Source organism: Neopelma chrysocephalum, unplaced genomic scaffold (assembly GCF_003984885.1).
Source record: "Neopelma chrysocephalum unplaced genomic scaffold, ASM398488v2 Primary Assembly neopelma1_59, whole genome shotgun sequence".
Classification (NCBI taxonomy): domain Eukaryota; kingdom Metazoa; phylum Chordata; class Aves; order Passeriformes; family Pipridae; genus Neopelma; species Neopelma chrysocephalum.
The window spans coordinates 17181414-17200760 of NW_020897714.1; the positions used below are offsets into that span (position 1 = coordinate 17181414).

General features: G+C 49.8%; 1 protein-coding gene across 4 annotated transcripts; it reads right to left on the reverse strand.

Moving 5' to 3' along the window:
• Positions 1-393: 393 nt before the first annotated feature.
• Positions 394-18774, reverse strand: L3MBTL2 (L3MBTL2, polycomb repressive complex 1 subunit). 4 transcript variants are annotated; one of them, XM_027680146.1, is made up of 17 exons: positions 18683-18774; positions 16973-17240; positions 16614-16747; positions 14919-15033; positions 13860-13939; positions 12605-12722; positions 12123-12257; positions 11356-11444; positions 9506-9737; positions 8726-8805; positions 8022-8126; positions 6662-6809; positions 5750-5832; positions 3768-4002; positions 2925-2990; positions 1862-1984; positions 394-1008 (listed from the first exon to the last, which is right to left on the reverse strand). In XM_027680146.1, the coding sequence occupies exons 1-17, from the start codon at positions 18701-18703 to the stop codon at positions 899-901; spliced, it is 2142 nt and encodes a 713-aa protein (XP_027535947.1). In that variant the 5' UTR covers positions 18704-18774; the 3' UTR covers positions 394-898. The 4 variants fall into 4 exon arrangements, with proteins under 4 accessions (XP_027535947.1, XP_027535945.1, XP_027535948.1 ...); XM_027680144.1 differs by having other exon boundaries at positions 14910-15033; XM_027680148.1 differs by having other exon boundaries at positions 886-1008; positions 1854-1984; positions 14910-15033.
• Between the last annotated feature and the right edge of the window lie 573 nt (positions 18775-19347).

Sequence of the window (19347 nt, forward strand, 5' to 3'; positions counted from 1 at the left end):
GAAGGCTTCTGCGTGACCTAGCTGTGGCTTTCCAGTACCTGAAAGGACAGATGGGGCAAGACTATTTACAAGAGCATGTAGTGGCAGAACAAGAGGGAACAGGTTTAAATTGAAAGAGAATAGGTTTAGATTACATATTAGGAAAAAATTCTTTACTGTGAGGGTGGTGAGGCACTGGCACAGGTTGCCCAGGGACATTGTGGATGCCCCATCCCTGGAGGTGTTCAAAGCCAGGTTGGATGGGGCTTTGAGCAACCTGGTCTAGTGGTAGGTGTCCCTGCCCACAGCAGGGGGTCTGGAACCAGGTGATCTTCCAGGTCCCCTTCCAACCACAACCATTCTATGATTCTATGAAAAAAGGTCCCTTGCTCTTTCAAGAGCCATCATCATCTCTTTCTTTTTTTCATCTCTTTCCACCCTTCCTGTCCTGACTTTCTCCAGGGCTTGCAGAGCCTAGACCAGGGAACACAGCACCAACATCCTACGAGGGTAGCCCCCTTCCTGACACACGGGGCCTGCACATATCACCTCAGTCTACAGCTTGTCACCTCCAGCCACAGCCAAGAACTCAAACTGCCCCTTTGTGTTCTGGCAGCTTCTTTGCCCGTTGTGAGCTCCCGCTTCAAAAGGTGCCTTCGAAGTCAGGCACATGCAGCCCCAGCAGCCACCCTGGTCATTCTCCTCAGTGTGCCTGTGGCTTTTCTGCTGTTTCCCAGGGTTTAGTATTACAGTTCTGGGGGAAATTTTCTTGCACACCGGGAAAGCAGAGTTGTGATGCTGCAGGGCGGTCTGCTTTAAAAAGGGAAGGCCCTTTTAGTCTTCTGCTTCCCTCTGCCAGGACCTTCCCCAGAGGACCACAAGGTGAAGCTGCTGTGTCCAGCTGGGGGATACTCCAGGATCAGTCTGTGTCCTCCTGCTTTATGCTGCTGATGGGAACAGGAAGTCCTGTGTCTCCAAACTCTGCATCTGAGGGGTCGATGGTTTCTTCTTTCACCTGCACGGCAATGACTAGCAAGAGACAGAAAGAGAGAGGCAAAAATAAGTAAATAAAATCAACCTCCAAACCAGCTCTATTCATGCAGATACTCAAAATGCTCCAGATTTCCAGCTCACTTCTTGAGGGTCCCTCACCACAGGCAGCCCTGTCATGCCAGTGCAAATTGGTCCATGGTCACAGCACCAATCAGGATGGGATTAAACCCTGGCAGCATTCAGCTGCTGGATCCCAAGAACAACTCCTAAGGCCTCCTAAGGGACAAAAAGCTGGTGTGGTCCATTCTCTAGCTGCCTGGGTTCACCCAGGGGAAATTTAACTTCAGTGAACTAGAGGGACCTTCATGAGGCTCCATCCCCATGTGCACAAGGCACCTCACCCACCCTCCTCCCCACTACGGTTGGCAGGTGACACATCCACTCTTCTGGTCACCACAGCACAATGGGCTGTGTTCATATGCTGCAAACAGCCCTTAGGGGGATTGGGATATGACAGTCAGCTCTGCCATATTCACCTTGTCTCTCCTCCCTAACTGACCTCACACAACCAGAGTGCGTGGTAGGGCAGCCAGGCCCTCAGCAGGCATCAGCAGTATCAGGATATTGAGCTGTACTGGTGCCACCAAACCTTCTCTGAAAGCAAGAAGTTTTTCTTTTCCCAGGGAAAGCCAGCAAACCCTTCCTTCCACTCTCTCTGTCTCTGGAGGAGTAGGGAAGGACATTTCACACACTGCTGGCTTTCCCTGCCTGGAGGCACCCATGACTTAATGGCCAAGAGGCAGCACAGGCCTCAGGAGGGTTGGTGGTATGCAGGGTGTACACAGGAGAACTGGATGTGGCTGCTGGGTAGAGTAACTCACTCCCTTACTCTCATCAGGTGCTGGCTCTGGCAAAGCCTGGCTGGCAGCTTTTGCTTCTCGTTTTGTATTCGAGGTGGAAGGCTTCTTGACAGTCTGCTTGACACTGCGGGCTTTGGCAGGCAACTTTTTTCCTTAATAAAGAGACAACAGAGTATGGGGAAAAGTGTGTTTCCTTTCCCCTGTAAAATCAGCAACCCTGCTCCACTGAGAAACCACAGGCCAGGGACCAGCACAACTGAACAGAAAGCTACACGGTCATTAGCTGCCAACTGGTTACGCGACAGAAATAGCCTACTGGAGAAAAATTCTATCGTCATCATCTCAAAATATGCTCCTTCGTGTTCTCCTTCATTAAAGGCAAGGCACTTCAGCATGTGCTTAAATTCCAAGGAGCAAGTCTTGTTGGAATCAGTGTGGAGTCAGCTTTGCTTACCTGTCTGGCTCTAGTCCTAGGCAATGAGCTTGTTGGCTGCAAGGCACGGACACTGTAACTGTAATGTCCTCATTTTTAGCTGACCTTTTTATTTAGGTTGAATGTCTTTATATTCTTTAGACGTCCTTTCCTCTCCACCCCCCAGGAAGGAATTTCTTGTCTGTCTACATGATTTGCCACACCTACTGCAACAATGACAACAACAACGACAAGATGAAACAATAAAATGGTTCAGCCCCATTACTGGCCTCTTCAGCCATCTTAAGGCCTTCTTTCCCTCAGCACAAAGCAGGCAGGGTTGCTCTTCAGCTACCCTGCAGCTGCAGCAAACATCTCCCTCCGACCATGGACACAGTAGGGAAAGCAGCACAACCTCACACCTGGAAGCAAGTGCCATATATACCTCAGTCAACAGAAAACAGACTGCAAAACAGATCCTTCCCACACACAGCTCTCTGCTCTTTAGGTAACAGGGCAGGTAAGAAGGATGAAGCTGTGCTGGCAAACCCACAGCTGACTGAGGGCATCCACAGCAAGACAAGGCCTCTCTCTCCTGCTCTGATGGGACATGGACAGGGTTCCTCTAACTGGGCCCAGCCTGCGAGCGAGCGGGAGGGCACTAATCAAACATCACTCACTCTTCTTTCCATAGGGTTTCTTCTTCTTCTTGGGCACCTCCTTGGCCTTCACTGGAGTTGTGGGCTCTGTCATGGAGACGAGAGGGAAACGAAAGCCAAGTCCCATAACCAGTAGGTAACTGGGATGAAGTGACAAAAGCGAGAAACAAGATATACCCGTCCCCCCAAGCCAAAGCCCTCTTCCCAAGACAACCAGCTGAGGGGAAAGCAAGGCTCTAGCACAGATGCTGTCTGTGCTTCCAGGCAAGGGCCCAGGGCAGCAGGCTGGGGCAGCACAGGGGAGAGAGGCCCAGTACAGACTTGGCAGGGGCAGTAAAGAAACAAGATTCGTAGTTAGGGACAAGAAGGAAAACATCTGGAAAGGTGAGGCAGTGGCCTCCCTTTGACAAGGGAAGGAATAAACTCTCGAGATGATGCTCTTACCTTTTACAGACAGAGTCAGAGAGTTGATGAGAAAAGGGAGCATGGGCCAAGCTCCCCCCACTACCTGGCTAAGGGTTTATATAGATACACTTAGTAAAAGGGAGCTGTGCAGGGATAGGACCACTTGGAACTCTATCCAACTTCATCAGGAGCAATTAATTCTCTGTTGGTGTGCAGGTGGGGGAACAGAGGGAAAACAGAGCCAACCTCAAATCTCAGGCTGTTTTCTCCCCACCAGACTCCTCCCTCTGCCAGCAGCTAGAATGTGGCAGCAGAGGAAGATTTATGGTAGCCAGTGCAGATCAAGGAGGTCATAAGCTCCTCCCTACTAGGCTCAAAAAACAAAAGAGCCACTCACAGAACAAGAGGAAGGAAACCTTTGTCTCTAGCGTTGAAAACCACAGTAAAATCTTCACTCACCTGGAACAACAGGTGGTTGAAGCTGGTAGCCTGTCAGCTCACACCACCCCACGGGATAAATGTCTGGAGACTCGCAGTCCACCCACTGGTCATACTCATTGTCCCAGCCATCGAAATGGATGCTAAGGAGACGCTGGACCACACGCTTCACCGTGGCCACGCAGATAAGCCGGGGTTCCATCAGGTCCACTGCCTCTACCTTCATGCCTGCCTTGAAGCCATGGTTTGGACAGTCCTGGGTGCATAAAAAGTGAAAAAAGAAAACCCAAGGCCATTTTACCCAGTCCAAACCTGTATCTGTCCACCAACACCATAGAAAAGGCTAGCATCCAGCCTAAAGCAAGCAGAGAACAAGCCCACAGATCCAAAACCAGATCCAAGGCCAGCTATGTCCTTAGTCGATCTCAGTGTAGCCTTTAGAAACAAGATCCTGACCTGGAGGGAGCAGCAGGCAGCAGTTAAGGGACACCTTATGATCAAACCCATTACCTGACATACCCCTGGGAAATCAGAGAGACCAGCACAGGCCCAGGTGCTTCAGCAGTTTTGCTGATGTAAAGCAGCCCCCACCCTCCACCCGATGTGCCAGCCACACATCCACAGGCAATAAGCCATGCAGAACCTACCAGGAGCCTGGAGCTCACAGAAACACTAGAAAATCACAAGTCACACTCAGAGGGACCAAGACATCATTCCATCCACAGAGGCAGGACACTGATGTCCTAGGCAGCAAAACAAGGCCTTTACTTGGAGTGCACATACTCCCAGGCCTTGAGCTCTCCTTAGAAGTGCTGACTGGCAGCAAATTGCAGCCCAGTAGAGACATTGCATATTGTCTATCCTGACTTCAGGATGGCTTTTGACACTGTCTGCATAAGATCCTCATACAGAACATGACTGAAGTATACAGGCTGGGTGAGGAGACAGATAGATTGAAAGATAGATTGAAAACTGGCTGAGTGGCTGGGCCCAGAGGATGGTTATTAGCAGCACAAAGTCTACTCGGAGGCCAGTAATTAGCAGTGTACCCCAGGCATCAATACTGGATCCAATCCTATTCAACATCTTCATTAATTATCTAGATGACATGACAGTATCATGTCAAACCAAGCAAGCTTACTTTTGATAGAAAACTGGGAGACCAAATATACTAGAGGGTTGTGCTGCCATCCAGAGGCACCTTAATAAGCTGGAGAAATGGTGAAGTCCTGCACTTGTGGAGAAAGAACCCGAGGCACCAGCACATACTCGGGGCAGACTGACTGGAGAGCAGTTCAGCAGAAAAGGGCCTAGGAAACCCAGTGGACACCAAGTTTAATATGAGCCAGCAATGTGCCCTTGGGACAAAGAAGGCTAATGGTAACCTGGGCTGTATTATGACAAACGTTCCCAGCAGATCAGTGGAGGTGATCCTTCCCCTCTGCTCAGCACTGACAAGGTCACACCTGGAATGCTGACTCTAGCTCTGGGTTCCCCAGAACAAGAGAGACATGGACATACTGGAGTCCATAAAGGGCCAGGAAGATGATGAGGGACACTTTTTGTATGAGGAAAAGCTGAGAGTTGTGAGTATTCAGCCTGGAGAAGAGAAGGCTCAGGGGGATCTTATTGATGTGTATAAATGCCTGAAGTGAGGGTGCAAAGATGGAACCAGACTTCTCTCAGTGGTGCCCAGTGCCAGGACCAGAGTCAATGGGCACAAACTGAAACACAGGAGCTTCCCTCTGAACATCAGGAGACACCTTTTACTATGAGGGCAGTTGAGCACTGGTAGAGAGGTTGTGGAGTCTCCATCCATGGAGATATTCAAAAGTCATCTAGACACGGTCCCGAGCAACCTACTAGAGGTAACCCTGCTATAGCAGGGGTGTTGGACAAGAAGAACCTTCCACCTAAGTGATTCTGTGACAGCTGGAGCTCTTGTGCTCCTCCTTGCTGAATCCAAGCATCCCTACACATCTCTTCTTCCTGGCAGCACTCACTGTGTTGAAGAGCCGTGATGGAGCAGGTCTTGATTTAGTCTCTTCCAGGTAAATTTCCCAGTTGAAGGTCTTGGCATCTTGCCCTGCAGCAGGAAGAAATGCTAAGAGGTAAAAAGGCAGTCACCGGATCGGCCAGTTGGGGGAAAAGGCAGAATAGGCAGGAAGGAGGCATAGCACCTGTTTTTGCAAAGCAGTTTCATGAACCAGCACGTACAGCCTGATCTTGGACATAAACCTAGAGCACAGATTCCATGGAATCCAGCACCCCTCCCCCGTGGGCAAATACAGAAAAGTGCAAGCTGCAGCTCTGAACATCTGTGTCAGCCATAGATCCAGACCACAGAGAAAGCCGAGGAGCAGCAGCAGGTAGGAAGAAATATGTTCAAAACACACCACTAAGACCAATCTTTCTCCCACCAGCAGGAACAAAGGAAGACAGAACAACGCTGCACAGAAGTGCTGCAATACAGAAGTTCAGAGCAGGCCTTTTTGTGTATGGCTAGGTGAGGCAGCAAAACCATTCCTAGGGTGACTGCCTCTTATGAGTTTGCAGAAACACTGGTCTCAGATTTATTCGTAGAAAGAATAGAGATGACTCCTGACACTGAAGGACTGACTCATGCAGCAATGGCTCTACTTATCCCTTCCCATCCCCCTTGTACTTTATACCTTCCATTCTGTTCAGTTTGGGGATTGTACACCTCTCCTACTGAATGGCCAGGAGCTAACCAAGACTTGGCATATGGGCAGAGCTCAAGTGGCCTGGCTCTCTGACCTAGCCCTATCTCTCTGAAAAAGAAGCAGATTGGGACCTTGTGGTTTTGATTCATCTGAACCTGACCCTTTCAGAAAAGCACTGCCCAGCAGGTTCTGCATGCAGACTTGTACCACAGGGCAGAATCCAAATCTCACCTTTTGGAGGGGTCAGGTCGATGTTGTTCCTCTTACAGAAGTTGATGGGGAAGATGGCGTGTGAGGAGGCATGATAGCAGAACCAGTCGGAGCCATCAGCAGACGTGGCTCCATCAATGCTGATCATGAGATAACCATCCAGGAGGACCTGAGATGGGAGGGAAGGGCATGAGTATAGAGCTTTGCTTGCTCTAAAGCCTCTCCTCTCAAAGGATTCTCCCAAGAATCCTCACAGATCAATCACAATTGTCACCAGATTATATTATATGCAATATTATATGCTCCAGGGCATGCAGTAGCCTCTCCTGATAGGTTAGTCAACACAAGCTAATCCCCAAAGCAGCAATTTCTGCAGGACTGGGACCAACAGTAATAGCAACAGTATAGTGAAAGAACTATATGAAAAGCCATAAATGATCAGGAGCTCTGTTCTCCCTCAGAAACACTTCACTGGCAGCCCAGAAACCCTCTATACCAGCCAGATCATGAATTTGTCACTGGGCGGAAGGGAAGGGCATCACCCTTGGATTTGCCATTTCCTACAGCAACAAGACTTGTCCCATCCTGTCACTCACTGGTAATTGGTGCCTACCGAATGTAACAGGCACGTCTGCCCCATCCTCTTCCATTTCCAAGCAATGGCTGAAGGAAACATTTTACAGACAAAGAACTCTTCTACCGTCCTCCAGCCAAACTCCAAGTCTCAAAGTCCTCTGCTTGGATTCTATGAGGGCAAACAGCTTTAGAAAGCAGGAAAAGCCCAAGTTGATGCTATACCTTAGGACATACAACGCACCTCACTGAGGAAACCTGGGCAAGCAATTTACTTCCCTCACACTAGCACAACAGTAGAGCTTACTACCACCTCATCAAGAGAGACTGAAGGAAACACGTCCATCCATCCTCAGCTTCCTACACCAGTGAATGCTGCCCATACAGAAACTCACCATTCCTCACACAGAGGTCACCTCACAACTCTTGCCTTCTCCTTTCCACAGAGGCCTCTCATTATGCACTCTCAGAATCAGAGAACAAATCTTCCTTACTGCATGCCCAAGGGTGGAAAACAGGTGGCTGCCAGTCACACACATTGGACAGCTGGCTTGCAGACAAAGCATGCTCATCGTCATGCTTCCACTAAGGCACACGTGAACAACTGCTGGTCTTAATCAGTTTCTCAGACCTCTGAGGTAACACCCCAGTTCCCTCCACACACCAGCTGTCTACCTCTCTCAACAGCTCTCTCCTCTCCCTCATGCAAAATCCTGTCCAGTCTTATTCATTTGAAAAGACCTGAGGAGAAGCTGGACCATCTCAGGTAAACACAGCAGACCCCCTGCTTAACACCCACTGAACTTACCTTGCAAACAGTGGCCACACAAATGTTGCCCAGATTCAGGGGGTCAATAGCTTCCAGTTTCATGCCTTCCTCAAACCATCCACCTTCAGAATAGACTGCTCGTACCTAAGGAAGACTCTGGTGTACCATGTGCTGCCAGGTATGGGACAGTCCCATCCTGACACCAAGCGCAGCAAGTGCAAATAGAGTTAGAACCTCTTTACTTGGCTCAACTCAGGTTGGGAAGGGAAAGAAGAAATATTACAGGAAATACAAAGCAACACAAACCAACACTGTGTTTGTGTCAGCAACCTCCTGCCAAGGCTCTGGTTAGTCAGAGAGCCAGGCCCAGCGCTCAGCTGCTGCTCCACAGCAAAGCAAGCCCCCTCCTCATCTCAGGCCCTACCAGCATGATCCAGCTCTTTGTTGAAACTGGTCTCTCTCATGCACTCATCTTCCCTCTCCAACTCAAAACTTCAAGCAACTACTTGCCCTTCAATCAAGTCCCTCAATCTGTTGTTGTCTTTTAGGTCTTCCAACTTTCTATTTTGGCCCACCCCTGCCCAACCACAGCCTTGATACACCAAACACCTTACTGCCCTTAGCTGTAAGTGACAAATGAGCCACCCTCAACAACCCACACGGCAGCATGTAGACCGAAGGAAGGAAGTGGTATCACCCTTTCCTTTGCTGTAAACCCACAGGGAAAGGCAGACTTGTCCTACCTTCTTAAACAGATAGGGGACGGCATCACAGTAAATCTTCCGGAAGGTAGGATGGTTTGCCATGTCATTGCGCTTTTCTTCTGTGAGGAATGGAAGAAACAAAGGTAAAAAATCTGCAGCAACTGCAGGAAGAAAACCTACTGGTTATTAATTTCCTGGAGAGAGTTTAGCTGCTATTAACACCCTCGATAAGAGACCATGTAATAGAAAGAACAACTCAGTTCCTCTACACCTTCTCATAAAACAGGCTGTGAATGCAGGACTTGCTCAAAAGCAGATGGCTCAGTTTCCTGAGCACTACTGGTAACATAGGCAGCTGTAATCACCAGGGAGAGGTAGCAACGAAGAGACACAACCAAAAAGGATCAGCAGAGCCCAAGCCTTACTTTTTTCTGCCAGTCTAAGCTGATCAACAATTCCTCTTGGTAAAGTCCAGAAAAACACAACCTGATGGCATCCAGTGTTACAGAAGCCAGCATGAATTTCCTCAAATAGACTATAAACATCTGTGATGTTGCAAAGTCTGCATTCTCATACTGAGGGGACAGACTACCTGCTTCAGGTGAGAAACCCTACAATCCCCTGTCTTGACCTGTGGTAGCAGATCACAGGGCTTTTATCTATCATGGGGAAAAGCAGCAGACCCAAAACTAAGCAGACTTTATCTGTCAGGTCCTGAGGCAACTGTCTGACTCCCAGAATGCCCAGCCTGGTGTCAACAGCAGGGTCTGGACAGTTCACAGCAAATCAGAAGATGCTTTGCAGTGGCCCAATCCTTACCTGTCTTCTTTATGTCATGGCCCACTCTCCGTGACCAGCCCACGGGATGGATGAGGGGACTCCACATGTGGCACCAGAAGTCATCGTCGCTGTCACCATCCTCATAGAGGAGTCTCAATCTGCCCCCAATCACTGTGTCCACCACTGCCATGCGTGTCTGGGACACATGGTTCTTATCCACCACCTCGACTCGCATGCCCTGCCGGAATGGGTACTTCATGCTCTCTGCCATCTGGCAACAACCAACAGAGGAGGTGAGGTTAATCACACTTGGTGTTTTCCTTCTCCAAACACTTCAGAGAACAGCTTTCCCCATAGACATGCTGGCCAAACCCCGGCATTGCCCAAAGCTGACTGGGAAGGGATGCATGGGAGAGGGTTCATTAGGGGGACAGGGAGCTGCCAGCCCCAGACATGACAGTATGGTTGGGCACACATTCCCTAAGTCTCCCTTGTCATGTGGCCTCATAACAGCTACCCCTGCCCCAGCCCAGCAGCTATGCCCAGCCAGCACCTTGTGTGAACATTCCTAGTGTGAACTGCTGTTCACCAGGAACTGCGTGAGGAATCGTGTGCCTTTTTGTGGTCACGAAAGAGACCACAAGGGTTTCAGAGCTGGAAGCAGCTAGGGGTGTAGCTTCCCAAATGGCAACAGAATTTTCAGTCCACTTTAAGAGAGGTCAGGTTCTTATTTTTCCCCTTTTACTCTGATCAGAGGTTGAGCTATATGATCTACCTGCCAACTCCACATCCAAAGCCAGAGTTACTCTGCAGACTGACCCAAAGGTACAGGCATAGGGAAAGAGTCACTGGCTGCCTTCTAACTGATTTTTTTGAGACCTTCTGTTTGCTGATACAGCCTAGTCCTACTCATCCTCAAATGCCCAAAGGTGTTTAGAGAACATCTGACATTTTGGAACTGTGATCCCGAATGCTATGCAGCAACTAGGAACCACAAAACAGACTCAGACACCCAAACTAGCCCACACCCGAATCCAGAACTTTTAAGCTAAGGACTTCTCCACTCCCACCTAATGAACAGGAGGTGGAAGGGGATGTTAAGGGGAGAAAGATACTGTCCATGTTTGTTTCCCTCTACCACTTCCACTCCAGCTACAAGCTGTGACCCAGGAACAAGCAGCTACGAACATCCTCTTAACTTTCTGAGAAGCAACATGGGAAACACCAACTACATCAAGGTCTCCAGCTCAGTGTCATCACTTACCTTGCACACAGAAAAACCCATCACCTGCCTTCCTGCCTGTTGTCTCTGGGACCATCTTCCTTATCTGTAATTTCCAAAGCTGCCAGCCACAAAAGAGCCTCTTCTCTCTGACAAGGTCTAATCTCAGAGCAGGCTACATGAAACCACAAGAGCTAAAAAAGCTGCTAAGGCTACAACACTTCGAAGGAGCCTGTGCCTCTCTCACTCCCTCCAGGCTTCTGTGTTTACCAACACTGAAGGCAAAGGTTTTTGACTCTCAGAGCTATTCTCTGGCGCTGAAACAGGGTGGGGAAAGGCCAGGTTGCATCTGCACCAGCCTCTCCTTTCAGCAAAATGCCAAACCTCACCCCCAGTATTTCCCAGCACTATGTGACAACAGCTTTTAAAGCCCACCTACGACCCAAAGAAAAAACTGTTGTGCTGACAGGGCACGAAGGCTGTGCCATTACCCACAGCATCATGACAAATACCTTAGGAGCGTGGGGAACCACTCACTGCCCCTGCCCTGCCCAGGTGTCAAGGCACACAGAAGTTGCACAGATCAGAACAGAAGAGACGTGTTGAGCACACATTTCTTGGCTTCAGCTTCATTTCCCCACGTTTACCTTCATTTTCCCATGTTTACCTTCATGTGAAAATCCACTGGGATGGTCCTAGCTCCCACCAGTTTTTTCATGAGGTAACTTCTCCAGTCAGTGTACTTGGCATGGATAGCTACATACACACAGGGAAAAAGCACATTTTTATGACTGAAATAATTACAGCACCACCCTACACTTTTCCATCTCTCCAAGAACCTATTTGCATCAAAAGGCCTTATTCACATTCAGATTCTGTACTCTCATTCTGCCAGCTTGCCCCCACAACAGGCTGCAAAGGATCACCATTACAGAATGGACTGGGCCAGACACTCAACTCCACTGATCTAGATGAGGAAGTGGTAGAAGAACAAAAACACATGAGCCATACAAAGCAAATCTCAGCTTGCCCAAATTCTGCTAAACTGGCACCCCTCTCTAAACTGCTAGCTGAGCAAGGACTGGAGCCACTGCGCTTCTCAGAGACACTGTCCAGGATGTAAGACCAAAACGTTCCCCCAAGGTTAAGTCCAGCCACCATGTGGAGCAGAAGGAGGAACAGCCACCTGCATTAGTCTCCACAGTCTGACATCAGCTCTGCATCCAGCATCCCCAGGGTCGACCACAGGGAGGTGCAGAGGGAGCAATTCAAGCAATCTCCAGCTTCCCAAAGAACACACTGTTGCTTGTAACTCAAAGCACAAATGCAGCTGTAGTCCTACATACAGTGGGAGCACCTGTCCTCCTGTGCTAGGTGTACACCAAGGCTCCTCCATGCCCAGGAACATCCTGATCCCTCTTGCCCCACACTCACTTTGTGGTGGTACCAGGATTTTGCTGTTGATGGCACACCAGCCAATAGGGTGAATATCCACTGTGCCCAAATTGCACCAGAAGTCATGGCCAGCATCATTCTCAAAGCCCTCATATCGCAGAAGGGCCCTGTATCCTGCCAGGATAGAGCAGACAAGCAGACAAAGGCATTAGAGGCCAAGAATTTGGCACCGCAGGCTTAGTACCTACAGCATGGCCTTCAGAGCTCTGCATAGATTATCAGAGCTTCTCCAGCCATTCTGGAGGCAGAACTATTCCTCCAAATTGCCCAGCAACCAAAAGAGGAACCACATGCTCATTTTCTCTCACTCCTGCAGCCTGGTATTTCCTGTCCCAAAATCTCTCAGCAGTTGCATATCTCCAAAGAGCTGCTGTTTTGCTTGACCAGCTACACTCAGCTCTCTAAAGCTTCCCTCAGAGGTTAGCCATCCCCAGCTGTCAGGAATTACATCAGAGACGTACCTACGATCTGGATGACAGATGCAATCCAGTACACACGGCTGGGGAGCACAGCATCACTGTTCAGCACTTCCACTTTCATACCTTTCACCACATCATCCCACTGATCGAAGAGCGGCACCTGAAAGATTGAGGTCACCACATTGGGAGAGAGATGTGGACAATGAGAGCAGGGCTTTCAGAGACACGTCTTAGGCAGCTACACTTTCACCCTAGGTACAGGCTTACATCTACCAACATCTTGAAATGCAATTGAATTGTCCCAAACATCTCACACGGATGTTCACTGAGGATCCCAAAAGGCAGAACATCATCTAGCAATGCTTAACTATTTCACTGCTAGCTGTCCTATTATCCCAAAGAAGCTGCTGCCATTTCTCTATGGCATATATATATTGGCACATATATATTGGAGTTTGTAGCCAGGTGGGTACCAGTCTCTTCTCTGAGGTGACTAGCAGTAGGACAAGAGGGCACAGCTTTAAGCTGCACCAGGGGAGGTTTAGGTTAGACATTAGAAAGAAGTTCTTTACAGAGAGTGATTGGACACTGGAATGGGCTGCCCAGGGAGGTGGTGGAGTCACCACTCCCAGAGGTGTTTAAGGAAAGACTGGATGTGGCACTGAGTGCCATGGTCTAGTAGACAAGGTGCTGTTGGGTCAAAGGACTCATGTCTCCAAAGTCATTGGACTTGATGATCTCAGAGGTCTTTTCCAACCTAGTTGATTCTATGATATAAATACCTAACAATCAATAAAACTGCTGTGTCTGCCTGACCTATCCTCGAGAAAAAAGAAAATGTCAGTATTATCACAGACCACAACTCAAAAGGAACATAACAAGTGAGTGTTACTAGAATCAGACATGCTGGAGGGGCAGCTACGGCCAGGCTCACATAAGCTGTATTCCTGCCTGCACATCACCATGGGCTCTGCTCACCCATACAAACTGCAAAGGTAACTGGGAGCTTCCCACTATTGCCCCCAGTCAAAATTAATTCTATCCCCAGTCAGCACTGGGCCATCACTACCAGCACTGTTTCTATCAGGTACCCCTCTGTTTCCTCCCCCAAAATTCCTGGTCCCTTTGTGAGACTCATTCTCAGCTGTGAGAAGCCTAAGCTTCTTTCCTTGCATCACCTGGGGCTCAATAACCACCCACTGGACCTCTCCTCACCACCTGTCCCAGGAGCACAGGGGAGGTCCATGCACACAACATGCCCCACATGCACTGTGATGCACAGCAAAGTAGAACTCACATGTTTGAAGCAACTGACAGGAGCTGCCTTGTAGCCGTGCTCCTGAAGGTATTTTCCCCAGTCAAAGCCCAGGACGAGTGCTACAAGCAGACACGAGAGCAGAAAATCAGAAGAGATCACAGAAAAGGCACAGAGTGCTCAGTTACTTCTGGAATACAGCTTGCAGCCTCCAGGCAGTATGACACTCTGCCCCAGCACCCTGCATTCCAGTGCATTTTCCCTGGTGGGAAACTAGATCCTATGACTGCATGGTCACCAGCCCCTGAAAGAGGTAAAATATATTATTAATCAATCTTTACTGTCACTTGCTTTTGGGGAAGGGGGAGCAGGAGGGGCAATAAAAGAGTCCGAGTCCAGCCCAGGGCTCAAGCGCTCCAGGGACAGTGCATCCTTTCAGTGCTAATCCACTTTGCAGCTTTGCCTCTCAGCAGCAACACTGAAGGGTCATATCAGCAGCACTTGCTTCCCCCAGAGGGTGCAGGGAAAATCAGAGTAAAGCACTGAGATATTAATCCTACAGTCACTCCTGATCCAAGGCTACAGCTCTGCTCCATCAATCCCTGCTTCTGCCATGCGCCAGGGCTCACCTTTTCCCTAACACAGTAACCTGCTGCTCCTTCAGCTGCAGTGACTGTTTATTGCTCAAGCTGATCAGTGAGTGACTCAGGGGAAATGTAACTCCCACAAGCAATGGGGCAGCAAATGGCTGAGAGCAGTGGGACACTTTAAGTCACCTTTGCCAGTAGAAGTCAGCACCTCATGGGACTGGGACTACAGAGCTTACACTACAGGTCAAGTCATAGGAGGAATGAGGATGAGGCTACAATAATGGATGGGCAGGAACCCACCAGGGCTCCATTAGCACTGGTAGGGAGAGGAAAAGAGGCATGCCCTGTGTCCTGGCAGCCTGTGGCAGAGCAAGCCACATAGTACAAGGCAGCGCACCAGAGGGGAGGAGGAGGAGGAGGACTGCAGAGCTTACAGCCCTCACGGTGTCCCTATTTCTGTGGTCCCAGCAGCTGCACCTCCTCACACCTCACCTACACTCACCATCCTGACCTGTCAGTGTCCCATCTGCCAGCTGTCCCGTGCCCTGCGAATGAAGGAAGGCCCCAATCTTGGCTGACCAGGATGCCTTGTGCAGAACTTTAGCTTTCTTCGTTGGTGGTTTCCCCTACAAAACAAGGAACATTAGGAACAACAGTTACACAGGAGAGGAAGCCATTCCTTGGAAGCAACTGGCCAGCTGGGCACGCATCTCTTCCCTGGGCCAATTTTCAAGTTACTACAATATTTAACGCTCACAGGAACAAGAAGAAACAGCATGTAAAAGACCAATGTGTCCTTCCTCAGCTTTTAGGGAGCACCACCGTTCAGCTGGCATGTGTTCTCTGGGGACTTCAGGCAGGAAGAACAAGGGTATGTCAGTTCGATCTTTAATTAGAGACCAACCACCCATCCCTGCACACAGGCACATCCTGTTCCATCCCCAGGAATGATCAGACAATCATAGAATGGTTCCAGTTGGAAGGAGACCCTGAAGATCATCTAGTTCCAACCCCCCTTCCATGGGCAGGGACACCTTCAACTAGACCAGGGTGCTCAGGTGAAGGGGTTAATAGCAGGTCTATTAGCTCCCAGGATGGAGATATCAACTGGGAAAATTTTCGGGTGTATCCTTGATGATAAGGAAGTCAGTACGCAGCCCTAATGGAGAAAACAAAGGCAGACTGTAAAGTTGGTAGGCCTAGGATGTGGGAACTGCAATAAGGCCTTGAGCTTTGCCAAATGTATTGCCCATAGATCCTAGCCAATGAAAACGCTGTTGCTTGCTTACCTAAAATAAGGATACTGCTTGCTGCTAGCAAGGGGTATAAAAAAGCAGATGAGAAAATAAAGACAGAAGACATATTTTCTGCACATAACTGTCTTCTTGTATCTTTATTGGCCGTCACGACTCTACACTGACAAGCAGGGCCCCATCCAATCTGGCAGTGAACACCTCCAGGGATGGGGCATCTACAGTGGCCCTGGGAACCTGTTCCGGTGACTCACCACCTTCACAGTAAAGAATTTTTTCTTAATACATAATCTAAACCTACTCTCTTTCAATTTGAACCCATTCCCTCTTGTCCTGCCACTACATGCTCTTGTAAGCAGTCTTGCCCCATCTGTCCTGTAAGTTCCTTTCAGGTACTGGAAGGCCGCAATTGTGTCACCTCTTTTCCAGGCTGAACAATCCCAACTCTCTCCCAATTTTTCTCATAGGAGAGGTGCTCCATCCCTCTGATCAACTTGGTGGCCCTCCTCTGGACTTGTCAACTCTGTTCCACTCCCTTGTCCCCAAGGGCAGTCTCCCAGGAGATACCACTGACAACCTTCCTGAAGAGCTGGAAGTCTGCCTCCTTGAAGTTAAGGAGCCTGACTTTACTCCTTTTCTGACCTATATTGCTCAAGACTGGAAACTCCATCAATGCATGATCACTGCAACCCAGGCTGCTTCCGATCTTGACATCCCCAATTTGCTCACTTACATTAATGACCATCAAATCTAGTATTGTGTTCCCTCTGGGAGGGCTGTCTATCACCTGGCTTAAGAAGTTATCCTCCATGCATTCCAGGAGTCTCCTGGGTTGCCTACAGCTTGCTGTGCTACTTTTCCAGCAGATGTTGAGTTGGTTGAAGTCTCCCAGCAGGACAAGAGCCTGCGAGCAAGATGGAGCCTGCGAGCAGGATGGAAGGGTTTTAACTCACCTGCAGTCTGGCCAGGATGCTGGCCTTCTTGGAATTTGAGGAGTAGCTTCTGGAGCAGGAGACGCTGCAGAAACGTTTGGTTTTGGAGAAGAAAGCTTCCCTGGTGCCCACAATCCCACACATCTCACACACAGCTGAGAGAAGGAAGGTACAAAAACATGAGCATTTGGCAGGGTCAGTGCACTACAAGGATAGAGCTGAGACAGGGTAACCCTCATTACACACAGCAGCTCCCCCACAGAGCCCAGAAAATGCAGTCTGAATCCAAAGCTGCATCCCCAAGGTGCAGTCATACACCCTTCAGTGCCCCCAGCCCTTGCTCCTTTCATCCTGCACGTTTTAGGTAGAAGAGGCAGTACCTGGCTCGGAGCCACTGTCTTCCATGAGCCGGCCTGCGGACGGCTGGTGCACAGGAGAGGTTGAAAGCTCTCCAGCTTCCCGGTCTGCCATCTCATCATCACTAGACTCCTCCAGACAGGAGCTGCTGTCGCTGCCCATGCTGCTGTTGTAGCATGTGAGGCTGTCATAACCCCCAAAGATGTCCAATTCATCATCCTCCTCATCGTCATCGCCTTCCTCCTCCACCCGCTCCAAAGACGAAGTTTTGTGGTGGAAGGCAGACACCAACTGCAAAAAGAGCCAGTCAGAAATTACATTTGACACCCCACCGCACAATAAACCTGCCTTTGCTGCCGAGGGAGGGGGGCCTTCTGGACCAGGGAAAGGCCTCAGGGAGAGCAATGAGTCCACATAACAACCTCAAAAGGCAGGAGTCTGAATCCCTAGTAGGAAAGCTATTACCCCCACAACAGGTCCATATACTGGTATTCCACAGGCTGCATTCTGCTTGCCAAGAGGAAAGTGCCACAGAGCTGCAGCTAGATCGAAAACAGCTTGAGGAACACGGAAAAAGTACAGGGAACTACACTGCCATGCTGATGAAGGACAGATCAGACTGTGTCCTTCCAGAAAACGCTTCTCCCAACACAGTCGCACAGCACAGCAGTGCAGGCACCATCAACAGTAAAGTCCTACAGATTTCCAGAACAGAGCACAAAGCTGCTCTGGCCACAACAGCTCACAAGACCAGCACAGCCTGGAAGTCAGCAGGGCAAACTCGGCTCTGGAGACAGTTCATGTCCTTTGGAAACCACATGATCCACAGCAAGCCTTGGTTCAGAAACGGCATCACCAGGATGGCAGAACATTTGTTGTAAGTTTTTGCCTACAACCAGGTGCTTCCACAGCTAAATATCTTCACTAGCTCTTCGTACTTACTGTTACAGCAGCAGAGCTGCGAGGCAGAGACTGAAGAAAGAACACAGAAAACCAGTGACTGCATCTCAGAACAGGAGAATCTGGAACCAGGCTCCAAATAAGCAAAAAAGCAGCTGGGAAAAGGTGATAGCAACTCAGGGAGGAGCAGCAAGAAGTCAGCACCAGCACAGGGAGTGATGGAGCAGAAAGGCAGACTCCCACAGCTACGTGAGGCACCAGGATACAATTGTTCATCCAAGCGGGCAACAACAAGAAATCAGCAGCAAGCCCACCACCTTCAAGTGCTAAATTCTCTCTGATCCCTGGCTCCGGGTTATCATTAGAGACACACGGACGGGAAGACCAGACTTCACTCACTGCTGACTCCCCACATCCTCCCTGGCTTTCACACAAAACAGATCCAAGGTTCCCCGGCTGTTCCGTGAACAGAATTGCTCTCCTGAGGATCCACACCCTCAGACAGCATTCCTGACGTCTGAAAGCCACGAACTCCTCAAACCCCCCCATTTTTATCGTCTTACGGTCCCTGTGTAGGCGTGCACCTTCCACCAGCTCGTAGGACGAGAGCATCTTTGTATCGTTACTCTTCCACAACACGCGAATGAATCTTCCGGACACTTTACGAGCCCTCAGGGCTTCCAAGCAAGGGCAGCACTACCCGGAGCCTCCTCGGGGAGGCCAGGGGGACGCAGGGGCCCGTCCCGCCGGAGTTAGACCGACCCACCGCCGCCTCCAGCACCAGCACTAGCCGAGGTCGAGCCCAGCCCGGCCCGGCCCGGCCCGCCGCTCACCTCGCCCCGGTCCCGCTCCATGGCTCCCGGTACGCGCTAACCCGCCTCATGCGCGCCCAGCGGGTCTCCCCCGGCGGCGCGTCTGATTGGCGGCAACCACGGAAAGAACAGCAAATCACCAGAGAACTTATTCCCGCCCCGCTGCCAGCGGGGCACGACGGGAGCTGTAGTTCCTCTCCCGCGGCCACGGCCCTCCCAAGCTGGGTAACAAAGGGTCTTCACTTCCTCTACTACTCTTTTTAGCCACCTCCATCTCCAGTATTTGGGGAAATCTGGAATATTAGGATCTGTTGCCACGAATTCAGGGATAGGCCATTCCCTATTGTTCTATGGACTCACTGTTTTAATAAACAAAACAGAGACCTTATTTAAGCACTTGACACGAAATTTTAACTATTATATGATTTGACTGACATTCTTGGCAAGAATTCATCTCTCTCACTATGCTTTCTTGTTTTCCCTCAAATAGTCCTCAACTGTTCTTGTATATTTACCTTCTGTCAGCAGCTGGTGGGGCTGGTTTTGTGTTATCTTCTGCCTCCCCGGCTCTGGCGCTTCCCGTAAGTCTGGGTCGGCTCGGAATCATGGCATGGTTTGAGTTGGAAGGGACCTTAAAAGTCACCTAGCACCGACCCCCCTGCTGTGGGCAGGGACACCTTCCACTA

Coding starts and splice junctions, on each gene's coding strand:
- L3MBTL2 (XM_027680144.1), bottom strand. CDS start 18,703: ATGGAGCGGGACCGGGGCGAG. Junction 9,738..11,355: donor CAGTGGATTTTCACATGAAG/GTAAACATGGGA, acceptor GGTTGTTGCCAG/ATGGCAGAGAGCATGAAGTA. Junction 5,833..6,661: donor CGACCTGACCCCTCCAAAAG/GTGAGATTTGGA, acceptor TTCCTGCTGCAG/GGCAAGATGCCAAGACCTTC.